General features: G+C 42.7%; 1 protein-coding gene across 5 annotated transcripts in view; it reads right to left on the bottom strand.

The window, feature by feature from the left end:
- The window catches only part of myt1la (myelin transcription factor 1-like, a), an 81,099-nt gene that overhangs the window by 50,231 nt on the left and 16,140 nt on the right, over positions 1 to 14,728 (bottom strand). For all 5 annotated transcript variants that reach the window (XM_061051530.1, XM_061051532.1, XM_061051528.1 and 2 more), the window contains exons 2-5: positions 10,421 to 10,509; positions 9,509 to 9,563; positions 9,044 to 9,077; positions 2,207 to 2,269 (exon numbers count right to left, since the gene is read on the bottom strand). In XM_061051530.1, coding sequence (XP_060907513.1) covers positions 2,207 to 2,269; positions 9,044 to 9,077; positions 9,509 to 9,563; positions 10,421 to 10,450 — 182 coding nt within the window. In that variant the 5' untranslated portion in view covers positions 10,451 to 10,509. The remainder of the gene's footprint in view (positions 1 to 2,206; positions 2,270 to 9,043; positions 9,078 to 9,508; positions 9,564 to 10,420; positions 10,510 to 14,728) is intronic.

Raw genomic sequence — 14,728 nt, 5'->3', positions numbered from 1 at the left:
TTAAACAAACACAAATGCTGATAATGCTTCATCTCATTTGGACTCTCGTGATCTCTGTTCCCGTCTGACAAGATTAGTTTTATCAGTCAGCGCTGAAGTCCACAAAAGTTGGACTTGAAGTGAAACATTTTTATCCTGGAGCAAATCTCAGAAAATCCAGACAAATTAATGATTTTTGCTCCAGAATCTTGCAGATTTAAAGAAGTCTTGTGTGACCTTTTTATACTAATGATGATGCAGGTTTTCAAATCTTCTCTCTCGTCCTGTTAAAAATCAGTATATGGTTCTCATGAGAACATTATTGTTTCTTATTTTATTGTTTGGCTCTGTGTGTGGTGATGGGCTTTCCTGAGTTTCTCTCTGCCCTTCAAAGCACCATCAGTCTGCTCTGCCAGCGATTCGCCATCCTGCCCTTCTCATTATCTCTCTGTTACCTCAGGCGCCAAACCACCGCTGTCCTGAGCCGTGCAACCTCTTTATGCCAGCCTCCCACACACACACGCACACACACACACACACACACACGCACAAGCTGCTACTCTTAAAAACAACACCACAGATATTACAATATAACCTGAAAAACCTAAAAATACCTAAATGTCCACCTCCTGAGCTTGATATTGAGGATTCAAATTACAACATTTTTTTGTCAACGTTTCTTCTCTAATGCAGCCTTGATATATATTTCACTTCATTTTGGACTGACAAATTCAGTCCAAAATTCTAAACATCATAGAGAGCTGTCTCACCCCCCCGCCCTCCTCTTTAGAGTGGATGCTCACTCAGGTCACCATGTGGTGGACTCTGAAGCTTCAGTGTTTATCCAGCTCTGCATGGGTCTGTAAACCTTTCTGTGTTCTAACCTCTCTCCATTTTTCAAAAAGCATCTCCAATATTGATCCTAGTTTGAGCACGTTTCTGCTCGTGGAGCTGATTAGAAACATGCAGAGGCTTTTTAGGTCGGGTACAATCACTTCTATCTGAACCACTTCTCTTGACCGCTTCCATCACTGCAACACCTGTTGACCTGATAACTGCTCTCATATCTGGCAAACCAAGGGGCGTCCAAAACGGCCGTGTGGGGGGGTCGCCTTAAAACCGCCTACCTTCTCTGGTCCAAACAAATCCAGTAGATATGTAGATATCTTACATATTGGCCCTTTAACTTTCAGTAAGACTGAAGTACTTGCTGATTTCGCTGTTTTAGATGCATGTTTTTTCTCGCTCTGCCTGCAGGTTTACTTCAGAAGATTTTAACACTGGACACGAGCTTAAATGACTCACATAGAGCGTCACATTTGAAGCGGCCCCCTGCATTTGCGGGTAATTCACTATTTCCAAAAGCGTCAGAGATCTGAAGCAGAAACCATCCGGCACTCTGACCCCTCGGGCTGCAGGACGGACAGCCATCGGTCGGTGTGACCCGAGCACTTCACAGCTCCACACTCTGCTTGATTGCTTTTCTATCCGCAGCCCTGTGACGGAGCGACAGATTCACAGAGCTGGAGGCTGCAACCTGCAAACCACGCTGATCCAGGACATTTTTATAAACCGTGACATGAATAATTGTGGGAACATTTTGGTTTCTGCTCTGCATGGTGAGACGTTTTAAGCCAACAGGAAGGGCTGCAGCCAAACCCGCCCCCTTCATATATTTAAAAAGAAACACCAGTCTGGATGATGATATGATTTTCTCATTTTTACATGTTCTACTTGTCTCCAGTCATTTCCAAATGTCTTAGTTCAGTGATATATTCTGCAAACATTATTACACAACCTATACCTTTCTCTTTTTCATCTGCAACATGTAACTTTTCCATTACATTTCTTTACTCTTTGAATAAGGTTAGGTTTACTTCCGCTTAGTGTAGCCTCACACATAATACCAACAAAATTTATAGCAATATTAATGATTTTAAAAAATATCGGAATCAGTATCCGTATCGGTACATATGTATCGGAATCAGATCGGAACTGGAAAAAAGTGGATCGGTGCATCTCGACTTCCAACACAGACACGGCACACTCAGTTGTTTTAAAGCAAAAGTAAAACAGAAACAGGAGAATTAAAACTTAATGTCCCGAACGTTGTGAAGCGAAAGTCTTAACATTAGGTGACACAAAACAAACCCCACGTTCATCCAAAACATTCTTCTTAAAAAATGTCTAAATCATTCATTATCATAAACATGTGACGTGATCTTACCTGCGGTGTCTGGCGTACTTCCCGCTGACGTGACCGCTGCCATCACAGCCTGGAGTGGGACAGCTGAGGAGCAAACACACACAGCGTGATTAAACATGAACATCAGCAGCTTCAGCAGTTTCTGGTGAGTCTCGGTTTAACCCGAGGTCCGTCACTTGGTTCTGTTGAGTACCAATACTCATATTAGTACTCAGCAAAAGCAAAGATGTTCAACATAAACTATCATTTCTAATTGAATGATATCCCGCAGATGAGCGCTTGTTCATCTGTTTCTGGTGAGTCTCAGTTTAACAATAAATAGTAAGTTACACAGAGGCTTCACTCTGGCTAACTTCAGCAATATAAACCAGAAAAAAGAAAGGTATTCTGTTGTGATGTACTTTTATTAAAGGTAGAATGTGTGACATGTTCCACATCAATAAATCATAAAGTCTGTCCTGTGTAAATGTGTCTCTGAGTCATGACTGTCTACAATGAGGGAGAAGCTCGAGTCCCACTGGCTGTGTTGTTGTCAGAGCCGTGTTTACATGGACGGGATGGCCGGCTCCTCCCCTTGTGTATAAAAGCTGTTTTAGTCAAGAACTAGAGAAGAAGAAGAACATACTCACTGATTATTTGGATGTTAGTAAGAGTTTTTAGATCACGCTCATTCTGTGTCAGTTTACATGAAATGTGAAGCTACGAGCTAACTAAAGAGCGCTGACATTAGCATGCTAACACAACAATGCAGGACACAGGTGATTGCAACTCGAGCAGAGCAGAGTTTGTCCACCGCTTGCGCCTAATGGTGCTTAATTATGGTGCGTTCTGGTTCACAACTTTGTGAGTGTAGAGGGGTTGGAGGTGTGTCTCTGTAGGAGAGTGGGGGCTTCAGTATGGAGGAGGCGTGGCCTAACAGCAGTTTGTTTTGGTTTCATGCTGGTGCATCTACTGGATCAAAAAGTTACACATTCCTCCTTTAACAGGTTTTAAATGTGCAGTAGTGACATCATCATAATGCAGAATTGTAAGGTCAAGCTTTGTCCGGTCTGTCGTCATGGGGAAAAGAAAACAACTTTTTAAATGTTTGTTTGTTGAATAGCGGTCGGATCGATAATTTCTGATGCATTCCAGTCGGGAAATCTAAACGCCTGATTGACCTTTCGACACAGTGTGAGGTAGATTCGTTGCTCCAGGCGAAAGTTTTGATCTGGTTTGCTGTACTTGCATGCAGATATCTGCTCATAGAGATAAATAAATCATCCTCAGATTACAGCAGATGGCCGAGCGATTGCTCCCCATTCAAACTGTTTTTCCTGCATACTTTAAAGCCTGCTGATTCGTGATTGGACAATAATTAAGTACTACAAGCGTACTAAAATCGGAAACGAGAAAACTTCCAATCCAGACCCCTGAGTACAGATTCTACATCTTTACATAGAATCTGTAAATAGAGATTATCTACACACAAAACTGCACTTTGGCATATGCGTTGAATGCAGTATAAAAAAAGTGTGAAGTCGTGTTATGTGTAGGTAGCTTGAAGGAACGGTGTTGTGCTGAGTTTCAGCTCCTGGAAAAGATTCTTAAGTCATTGATCTATAATTCAAACTGGCCTTACTGGATTGTATGTCGGCGTCTCACACACAACGGAATCAAACTCCACCACGGCACCCGACACCCTGAACATCCAAACACCTTGGAATAATAAATCTAACATTTAAGGTTCAACTCTGGAGTGCAGGGTTCAGATTATCAGAGGAGAAGAGCTGTAGGAGGATTTCAAAAATGTGCAGATGCTGATGAAAATTAAAAAGTTGAACATTATTTTCTCGTGGCTTTAATGTTTCAGCACGCCAACACATCTCATTGAGCGTGTCTCTCCCTCAGCAGCAGGTTTAAGTGTTTCTGTCTGCTTGGTTTTTTTTCTCGCATCGTGGTTGCAGTCGGCAGCAGATTTCTCAGGAGCTCTGAGTCACTCCTCTGCAGCTCACAGGCTTCTCTGCCCCGAAGACACGCAGACCGACCGCCAGCCAACGCACGCCGCCAGGCTTCAGGGACTCTCCACACCCGCGGCATCTGACCCTCGGAGCTGCAGAGGCTCCACCCACCCTCCACCCAACATCACCTGATCTGTACACTCTGCAACTGCGGGCTAAAATGAGAGCAGCACGAAGATGAAGGTGAAGATTTAACATCACGAGCTCGGGGAAGGCAGAGGAGGAGGAGAGCGAAGTCGAGGAAGCCATGATGGAGGAAGGAGAGGAAGAAGGAGAGGAAGGGAAAGGGGGGTAAGGAAGAGAGGCAGAGGAGGAGGGTTAAAAAGAAACAGAAGGAAAAAGAGATTGGAGGGGGGGAGAAGAAGAGGAGTGGGCAAAGAAAAAGACAGGAAAATGAGGAATGAGAGCGATATCATAGAAATAGAGGAGGATAGGAGAATGAGAAAAAAACATACAAAGAAGGAGAAAAAGGAGGAGAAAAAGAGGAGAGAAGGAGGAAGAGGAGGCAGTTCGTTCAAGGTGAGGCGGCTCATCAATCTGTGTGGGAGCAAAGACTGATAGTGTTGACTTATTGATCCCACCACAGCTCTGCGTATGTGTGTGTGTTTTAGTGTGTGTGCTCCTCAAATTCTCCAATACAATGTCAAACACGCTTTCCAATCATGACAAAATACCCAGAATGCCTCAGCGCAACCTTAACCTTAACAAGCTGTTGGCACCGAGTCTTAAAAAATCCTCCCTCTTTCTTAAGACTATAAAATACTTTTTCCCTCCGCGGAGAGAAACTTTCACTTGTTTCCAAAGCAACTGGATATTTCTTTCTGGAAGTTTGACGACCCCGCTTTGATTTCCTCGGTCTGTCAGACTAATTGCAGACAAGAAACAGAACTATAGAAACTTGTGTAGAAAGATTTTTTTCATTTTGCCCTTTTCAACTGATCTGGGTGTCCGCAGTTGCTAACTTAAAGGTAAACTCCTGCACACTGTCTAACTTGAACACAAACAGTTACTGGCAACGTTTCAGTCCTAAACCTTCATCAGGCAAAAAGGCATATTATATAGATGAGATATATTTTTTGCCTTTATTAGAAAGGACAGCTGAAGAGAGACATGTGATGTTGGGAGGAGAGCGTGGGGGACGGCATGCAGAAAAGGGCTGAGGTCAGATCCGAACTCACGACGAGGACTGCAACGAGGACTAGAGCCTCTTTACATAGGTGCTGCTAAAACCCTGTATGAAACCAAAGATCAAGTTAAAGGTCACATATTATGCAAAATTTCTCTATATGTGTCTCTAGTCTGTCTACAAACCCCCCAATGATGAGAAAAGTCCATCCTCTCCGTCTTCTGCCTGCTCCACTTTTCAGAAAATGTGTGCTCAAAAGGCCGTTTGGAGATTTTCCCTTCATGACATCACAAAGGGCAGTAGCCCCTCCCCCAGGTGGGTGACACTCCCACAGCTAGGTGTTTGTTCTGCCCTCTGAGTCTGCCTTCTCACCGTAAACAATAGGACATGGAGCGAGAAAGCCAGAGACACCCAAGCCGTTCCAGAGAGGGGGCGTGGTCTTACACAGCTCATTTACATATTTAAAGGTACAGACACAGAAACAGCCTGTTCTGAGCAGGGCTGAAATAGAGGGATTTATAGACATGATCAAATACAGGATCAGAGTGGATTTAGAACAAGAAACTTCACAGACATGTTTTGAGGAACTCCAAGACTGATTTACATTTGTTGAAAATGAGGAGAATAGGTGACCTTTAAGTTTTATATTTCATCCCAAATCATATTTTTTTCTCAACCAAACCAAGAAGTTTTGGTACCTTAAACCTGACAGCATGGTTTACATAATGAAGCAACTGCAGTTTGGTTATGTTTGAGAAAAGATCAGCTTCTCTGCTGAAACAGTAAGTCAACTCAGACTCAAACACAGGACACCAGTACTGATGGTGTTCTTTAAAGGATTATAGTCCTGCAGAGTCAAACAGAGCTGCCTGAGAAGCAACTGTCTTTCATTATAAGAGAAAAACTGAACGTACAAGTCGGCAATTGACCAATCAGAAACAAAATATTCTTTAAAACTGTGTCATACTAATTGTTAACAGCTATTTATTGGTCTGAAAATGAGTGTTGTCGTCAAGACCACAGTAACGGAGACAAAGACATACCCGAGACCAGAGTGCTCCAAGAACAAGATAAGACCAAGACATTTAGGGATCGAGACTGACTCAAGACCGAGACCAAGGCAGGGCGAGACCGAGACAAGACCAAGAAATATCAACATCTTGTGTGCAGCTGGCGAGTTACTCACTTGGACTGTAATACTGGAAAGGTTGCGGGCATAACGGGGGGATAGAAATCACATTATGAATTATGTTTTGTTCTTTTAGAAAAAGGCGTTTTCCTTCTAATCACAGTAATGACGTGGAAAAAATAACCTCTCAGTGGTGGTCTTGAACAGTTTAGATTTAAAATCCAGAGTCCGCCCAGTGTGAGACCAAGACAAGACCGAGTAAAAATGCTTTCCATTCCGAGATGAGACAGAGACCTTCAAAAAGTCTTGAGGCCGGTCCAATTTCAAGTACCACACTTATACAAAATATTCCAGCTTGAAGTACATTTCTTACATTCCAATCAGAATTTCGACGACATGTTGGTGCTAGAGGAAAGGTCAGCAAGCTACCCGAAACTTAACGTTTAATCTTTGGGAGATCATAAATATCTAAAGCTTGTTTCTTGAAGAAAAAGCCAGTTGGTGAGAAAAGAAAAGTTAGAAACTCAGAACTGTGACGCAGCCCAAACTGCAGCTCTGACTCCCACTGAGCTGACAGATGTTATGTATTTATTTAGTAATTAGCATTAAGTCATGGAAGACTTTTAATATCACAGCCACATGTCTTTCCCCACCCCACCCTCCAAAATCTGCCACAGCACAATGACAAATTAATTTGTATATGTTTATCCCGGCAGATTAGTCAGATTAGTCAGGGACTGTGACAGAGAAAATTCAATTAAAGAAAAATATTCAACGATTTCTTACGGTATTTCACAGTTTTTACTGCATGAGTCATCTCATGCCATAACTTCAAAGTCTCTCGTGTTCACGTCTGGCCTTCACCGGCTCCCCTCAGATTTAAATTCTGGGGGAATCACGCTGAGTTTTCTGCTCCTCTGCTCAGGGCTCGCACGGCGCAGACAGGACATGTTGTTTACAGTAAGGCGATGACCTGGATCAAACCGAGTTCAACTATAATCTGCTGCACACACCAATATTTGTCAGTTTTACTAAATGGGATTAAGTGAAGCAGAAACTAACTCCCTACACACACACACACACACAGGTAAAAGTCATATTCAGCATTTACTGCCGGCAGCTGCTGCGTGTTTCTGCAGTCGTGCTGCAAAATGAAATGAATTATTGGTGGAATTAGATTGAAAATGTTGTGTAATAAAACAGCAGGGTAACATATTAACGTGCTACACTGCAGATCCATTACTGTATGTCATAAAATTATGATTTTCTAAAGATTAATTCGACTTTTGCACAGAGCGCCATGGTTTAACCTTGTTTCCCGTCATCAGGACTGTCACTCCAGCTGTTTCAGACTCTATGGCAAACTACTCGGAGGTGAAATAAAGTTATTAACAGAACTCTATTATCTGTAAGACGCCGACATGAACTTGTGGTGCCTCGGCTTCTGAATCATGAATCGCATTGACACTCTGAATGCACTCAGCTGACAGTGTTTTCTGTTGCGCCAGTGCTGCATTCAGAGTGTGCGGGTTCGTCCTCTACCCGTTATTAAAACCCCGCTGTGCTGCGGCCCCTGGTGTAACGTCATCATTTAACGTTATGTCAAGGACGCCGTTTCATGTTCTTGAGAAGTTCTTACACTTATTCCTGGGTGACTCGATCAAACAAGACATGCACAGCCCGAATGATAAACTACCCTTCACTCCCCATGCAAGTGTGAAGATGTGGTGCATGGATCCATAACCAGGACAGAAGCCAGAGTGCTTTGAGAATCTGAGGTTCGATAATGAGCTGACAAGAACAAATGTCCAGTAACAAAACACTACTTTGGTTTAGATCAGCTGTTTCGGTTCTCCCAGTCAGCTCCTTCTTAAAAGTTTTTCCCTCCTGACATGTTACTGGAAACTCAACTTTCATGCTATTTTTTTCTCTTAAAGGAAGAAAGTGCAACTTTTTGATCCAGTAGATGTCGCCCTTGAGCACTAGCATGAAACCAAAACAAACTGCTGTTTGGCACCACCTCCGCTATTCTGAAGCCTCCGCTCTCCTCCAGAGACACACCTCCAACCCCTCCCCCCTCGTGTTCACACAAAGGAGTTGGAACGCACCATAATTCAGCAACCTGAAGCAGAAGCGGCGGACAAAATTGTCCTTAGCTCGAGCTGCAATCACCTGCGTCCTGCATTGTTGTGTTAGCACGCTAATGTTAGCGCTCTTTAGTTAGCTTCACATTGCACGTAGATTGACACAGAATGATCGTAATCCTTGAGACACCAAATAATCAGTGAGTATGTTCTTCTTCTTCTCTAGTTCTTGACTAAAACAACTTTTATACACAAGGGGAGGAGCCGGCCGTCCCGTCCATGTAAACACGGCTCTGACAACAACACAGCCAGCGGGACTCGAGCTTCTCCCTCATTGTAGACAGTCATGACTCAGAGACACATTTACACAGGACAGACGTTATGATTTATTTATGGGTAAAATGTCAAACATTCTGCCTTTAATGAATCCAAGGTGCTGCTATACCACAGTACTGAAACGCATTAGTAACAGTGCATGACATGATGAAGGTATGTTGAAGTAAGCAGAGGTTTACCTACCTGAATAATTCCTGTGTTACTGCTTCCACAGCGGCTAAAGACAGACACAGAAGAAAAAGAGTCAAGGTATAACTTCCCACATAGACCAAAAGAGACCTATGGCAACAAAAGACTCTGTTTAGGGTTAAGTATATGTGTAACACTGGGGACACAATTGAGTGTCTATTTTACACATACCAGGGATGAAGTTGTCCAAAAAAAAACTAAAGAATAATCCAAAAACAATGTGCTCCAAAAGAGGATAATAATAATGTAAGATGTGGACTAGATGAATGGAGAAGATTTCTTATACTCAGGGCTGTCAGCGTGAACGCATAAATATTGATAGGTTGAGGTCCGAAATCAAGGCATTCTTTTTTTTTTTTACCGCATTGATCGTGTGCTGCTTTGTCCCTCAAGGCGCACCGTAGCTAAGCCACCACACTGACTGCAGCCATACAGAAAGCAAACAGGAAGGGCTCATACCTCTGACTCCTTTGGATCTTGTGCGATGGCGTTTTTTAACCGCATTCACCTCCATCTGAAAAAGGAAACACAGGTCACACTCTGACAGTAAAAAAACCTTAAAAACACAATTAGGAATCCCTTGAAAATACGTCATCAACCTAATAACCTGCCACTAGCATCATAGCAACTAACTATGGTTACATTCAAACTGTACTGCACATGGGTATCACTTCTCTACTTTTACTTAATTTAGTAAATTAAAAAAGCAGTCAGTAAAATATGTAGTGACTTAAATAATAAAGGTATCTTACTATCTGATCAGACATTAAGGAAACATGCAGCAGCCAGTATGTCCTCCTTCTAACTTTAGATTCTGCTCCTGAATGCTCTGGATTTGTTTGGACCAGAGAAGGTAGGCGCTTTTAAAGCGACCCCCCCACACGGCCGTTTTGGACGCCCCTCGGTTTACCAGATATGAGAGCAGTTATCAGGTCAACAGGTGTTGCAGCGATGGAAGCGGGCAAGAGAAGTGGTTCAGATAGAAGTGATTGTACCCGACCTAAAAAGCCTCTGCATGTTTCTAATAAGCTCCACGAGCAGAAACGTGCTCAAACTAGGATCAATATTGGAGATGCTTTTGAAAAATGGAGAGAGGTTAGAACACAGAAAGGTTTACAGACCCATGCAGAGCTGGATAAACACTGAAGCTTCAGAGTCCAACACATGGTGACCTGTGTGAGCATCGACTCCAGAGAGGAGGGGGGGGGGACAGATCTCTACAATGTTTTGAATCTGGACTGCAGTACTCATTTTAAACACTAGGTGTCAGAGTTACATACTGCTCCTTTAAATGTATTGATTCACTCTCGCTTAGTGATTCAACAAATGGTGTGTTTATTTATTCTTAGCTCGTTGTGAGCGTGATCCTACCTGGTCAGAGGTCGGCGTAGCACTGGTCATGTAGCTGAAGAGTCTTTATACCAAACAGAATTTCAGAGGCCGTCTTCAAGAGTCATGATCTGCAAACACAAAACACATTGATTTCTTAGTTTTTCTGAAAGTGGTTTTGTACGAGTCAAAGAAAGGAAAGCTGACTCCTAATCCTGGCCTGCAAACGGTTATCGTTCATTCATGAATCAAACTATTTGAACACCTGAAGGACTCGTTCAGAATACCATCTACACACTTTCAAGCTATTCACTAAAGGTCATTCCTTCAGTCAATCAGCTGTTTCTATGGAAAAGTTTAAAGACTCATTAATGAGAATGTTTCAGTAACCTTCAGCAAATTACCTACAACAAGGTCAAAAACGCATATGCATGAAAAAAACAGTCTCTCATATTATTTTTTCAGACTCCTGGGTGGATGACTTGCCTTAAAGACGATTCACATTCTTCCTACAACAGATGTGATTTTGTACCCCAGCAGAACGGCCTTAATTTTGTCAGGTGTTATCATGAGTTTGAATCATGTTAGGAAAACAACAAGAGCTAAAAAACAGGATCTGTAAACACCGACCTGAAGCAAAGTTTTAGAAGATATACGACTTTAAACTTTTATGTTCTCTGCAGCCTCGGAGCTTAATCATAAACACTCATTATTTTCCACCTTGCACTTAATGCTACCCTTATATTTATTTAATGTTTTAATTATTTTAACTTTTGTTTTGTGCACTTTTTTAATTAGCATTTAAATGTTTAATGCTATATTTCTTTGGCTGTAATGTTTTTTAATTCATTATGTAAAGCACTTTTGTTTTTCCACACTGAATGAAATGCCAAAGCCTGAAAAATAGAAAAAAAGAAAATCTAATCCGGTGGGCAGAAGCTAAAAAATGCACTTTGTAGAAACCTGATAAAACATTCAGCAGATCGAATCAGCAAAGTTTCAGATTCTGGGTCATTTCCCGGTGAATGTGACGACTCTGACAAGGTGTTTTGATCACAACCACCAGGATACAACGACAGCTTGGATTACGATTCTCTTCGCTAAGACTCAAGGTTATTGTTTGATCTCAAGACCTACTGAACCTACCATCGACTGATAATAAACAAGGACGCAGCCTGACTCCTAATCCCCACATACTCTGTGCAGACGGCCCATGCCCTGCCCAGAAGGATCAGTTTCTGGAGCATGAGCAGGAGAACTCACATCACAGGTGAACCACAAGATCACGCTGGAATATTGATTGATTTGTTGTTTGTTTGGTGCTTGTTTGTTGTTATGTTGATAAAGTGATGAAAAATAAGATTGGGAGTTTGTATATTGTGTCTTTTTTTTTTAAATTAACCAGACGCTCTGTGTGTTTCCTTGTCTGACTTCCTGTCCAGGTTCATCTTTATACACAAATGGTCAATGGTACATACATACAACAGACCATCATTTAGAGATTATTGTTCAAAATGATTTCCATTATAACCCCATCATTGTAAATATATATACAGTAGAATAACTCTCCTGTGTTCTTTTTTTTTAAAGATTTACTTTTGGGCTTTTCGGGCCTTTAATGGAGAGATAGGACAGTGGATGCAGTCAGAAAACAAGGAGAGAGAGAGTGGGGAATGACATGCGGGAAAGGAGCCACAGGTGGGATTCAAACGCGCCCCGACTGTGTTCTTATTAGCTGCAGATTGGTAATTCTCATAGTACAAACTAAACAATTCTCTACTCCCACATTCTGATTAATGCTGAAGTATTCTGTGACAAGTTTCCATTCCTAAGAGGCTACCAAGTACAGAAAGAACAGAGCAGGTCTTTGTCCCCCCTGCAGCTTGTTGAAGTCATAGTTTACTCTGAGACACTCGGTCTCACACTATGCCCTGGTGACAGACTGAGACATGCCGGAGGTTGTAGGGACAGGGTTGGGAGGAAGAAGTACCAGATCAAATGAGGTCTAGATGTAGCACGACCAGCTACAAGATTCACTTCTAAGTCTGTGTCCAAAATCATTCCATGTATTCACTGACCCCCAACAGGCACTCAGAATGACGTCCTTTGTACCATGCAGCGTTCAGCTCTGATCATACAATATGAATTTAGCACTCTGCCTTAAAGAGGACATACTATTGCCCTTCTCCACCTTTTCAAACAGTCCCCCTCCACCTTTTCAAACAGTCCCCTCCTCCACCTTTTCAAACAGTCCCCCTGTGGTCTAAATGAAACATCTGTGCTGTGCTTTGGTCAAAATATAACATGAATCAAGCACCAGAGGAGGTTTGTGACCCTGTATAAACCAGCTCTCTCAGAACGCTCCGTTTTGGTGTGTGTGTCTCTTTAAATGCAATGACCCCCCCCCCCCCACCTGAGTTTTCCCCATAGACATCACTCAAATAAAAATGACGGACCTGCACAAAAGTTTAGCTCTAGTCTGGGGATGGAGTCCATGGGTGGAGATACCAGGGGAGGGGAGGGGATTTTTTAAAACCAGAATCCCACTGTGACATCACAAGGAGAGCACATTTTGTAAAGTGTAAAACAAAGCAAAAGGCGGAGAAACTTGTGGGAATCTGTCTCTTTCAAAATGTGCCCAAAGAACCCTTGTCGCCATAGATATTTTCTAAAGTGCCAATTAAAATGAAATAATGGCACAAAGTCTTATGAATGAACTGACAAGGTCCTTAAAAATAGCAATGATGGAATCACACACCTTTGAAAGCAGCGGAGGACACCCAAGTGGGGACGATTAAGGTTTACTATCGTTATTTCTGTTGTTAAGGCAAACCTTCAACAAAAAAACTTCAGCAGTATTTTTCCTCCAAAATTTTGAATACTGCAAAATCTCACTTTTAGCTGTTGTAATTACAACCACAAAATGCTGTAGGGATCCGTCCAATGCAAACAGAAACAAAAAAGAGAGCAAGACAACAGTGAAACAACAGTTTGAGGATGAAGACGCGAACACAGCAGCCCTCCGACGCCCCGCTCTCCTCAGCCGCAGTGCAGCTCCGGGGGGGTTTGCGGCGTTAATATAAATGTAAATTCCGGACAGCCTCGCCTGAACTCGCAGCCTACTCCCATTATGGTTCCACAGCGTACCGAGGCCGGGTGCATCTGAGGCCGCCACTCCACTGAGCGTGCTCCAACGCACCCTACATCAAATACAGTCCTCCCCTACTCCCCCCTCCTCCCTGAAGAGCTCAGCCGCTGAAAAAAAAACCCTCTGCCTCCCTGGAAACTATACGACTGAGTGGGCTGCACACTTAATGGGCGTGTGTGTGTGTGTGCATGTGTGTGTGTGTGTGTGTGTGTGTGTGTGTGTGTGTGTGTGTGTGTGTGTGTGTGTGTGTGTGTGTGCATGTTCCTGTGTGCAGAGAGTGTACTGACCTCAGACGTGTGCATGTGTGTCTTAACAAATGTGTGTTTCCATAGGCTGTGTCCTTGTTCTGCCTCTGCATGTGTGTGTGTGTGTGTGTGTTCTTGTTCTACTATCGTTGTGAGGACCATTGTCAGATTTTAGACCTTGATAACGAGGACTATCAGGTAACGTGAGGACTTTTCTGGATTGTGTGGACATTTTTGTTGAATAAGAGTTTTAAAATGTCTGTTTTGTAAAGGAGGATCTTTCTGGGAGGAAAGGACATTTTGTACAAGTATGCAGTCATGCAGTGAGCACGTCCAACATAGTGGGGACATAGTCGGGGACATAGTTTGGAAGTGGGGTCCTCTTCTGAAATTCTTGAAATTGCAAAAAAAAAAAAGTCAGGAATAATTTTCAATTAATTATTTTCAAGTGCTTTTATTTTTCTAAAGACAGGGCATCTATTATATCAAGGTAGTACTCTCAAAGTGTTAAAGTACAGCCATGTGAGTGTGGGTGTCTTTGTTAAGTCATATGAGGTTAGTATTTGGAGGGTATTAAAAGTGAGGGTAGTAGCTTGCCCCTTTAAAAAAAAGTGTAATTTATTTTGGAGTAAGAGAAGCCTAACCTGAATTTTTGAGGCAGAAAAATAAAAAGCATTCCGTGGGTGTGTGTGTGTGTGTGTGTGTGTGTGTGTGTGTGTGTGTGTGTGTGTGTGTGTGTGTGTGTGTGTGTGTGTGTGTGTGTGTGTGTGTGTGCGCGTGTGCGTGTGTGTGTGTGTCACAGTGTCCTATATGGGCTGGATTGGCGCTGTGTGAAGAGGAGCTTCCTGCTGCTTAGTATTCAGCCCGACACTCTGCCTGTCTGGTACAATATGATGCAGAGCCCTATACTCAGACACACACACACACACACACACACACACACACACACACACACAC

This window comes from Labrus mixtus, chromosome 12 (genome assembly GCF_963584025.1).
Source record: "Labrus mixtus chromosome 12, fLabMix1.1, whole genome shotgun sequence".
Classification (NCBI taxonomy): domain Eukaryota; kingdom Metazoa; phylum Chordata; class Actinopteri; order Labriformes; family Labridae; genus Labrus; species Labrus mixtus.
Note: the sequence above shows the minus strand (reverse complement) of the source record. Positions and strands in the feature narration are given on the sequence as shown.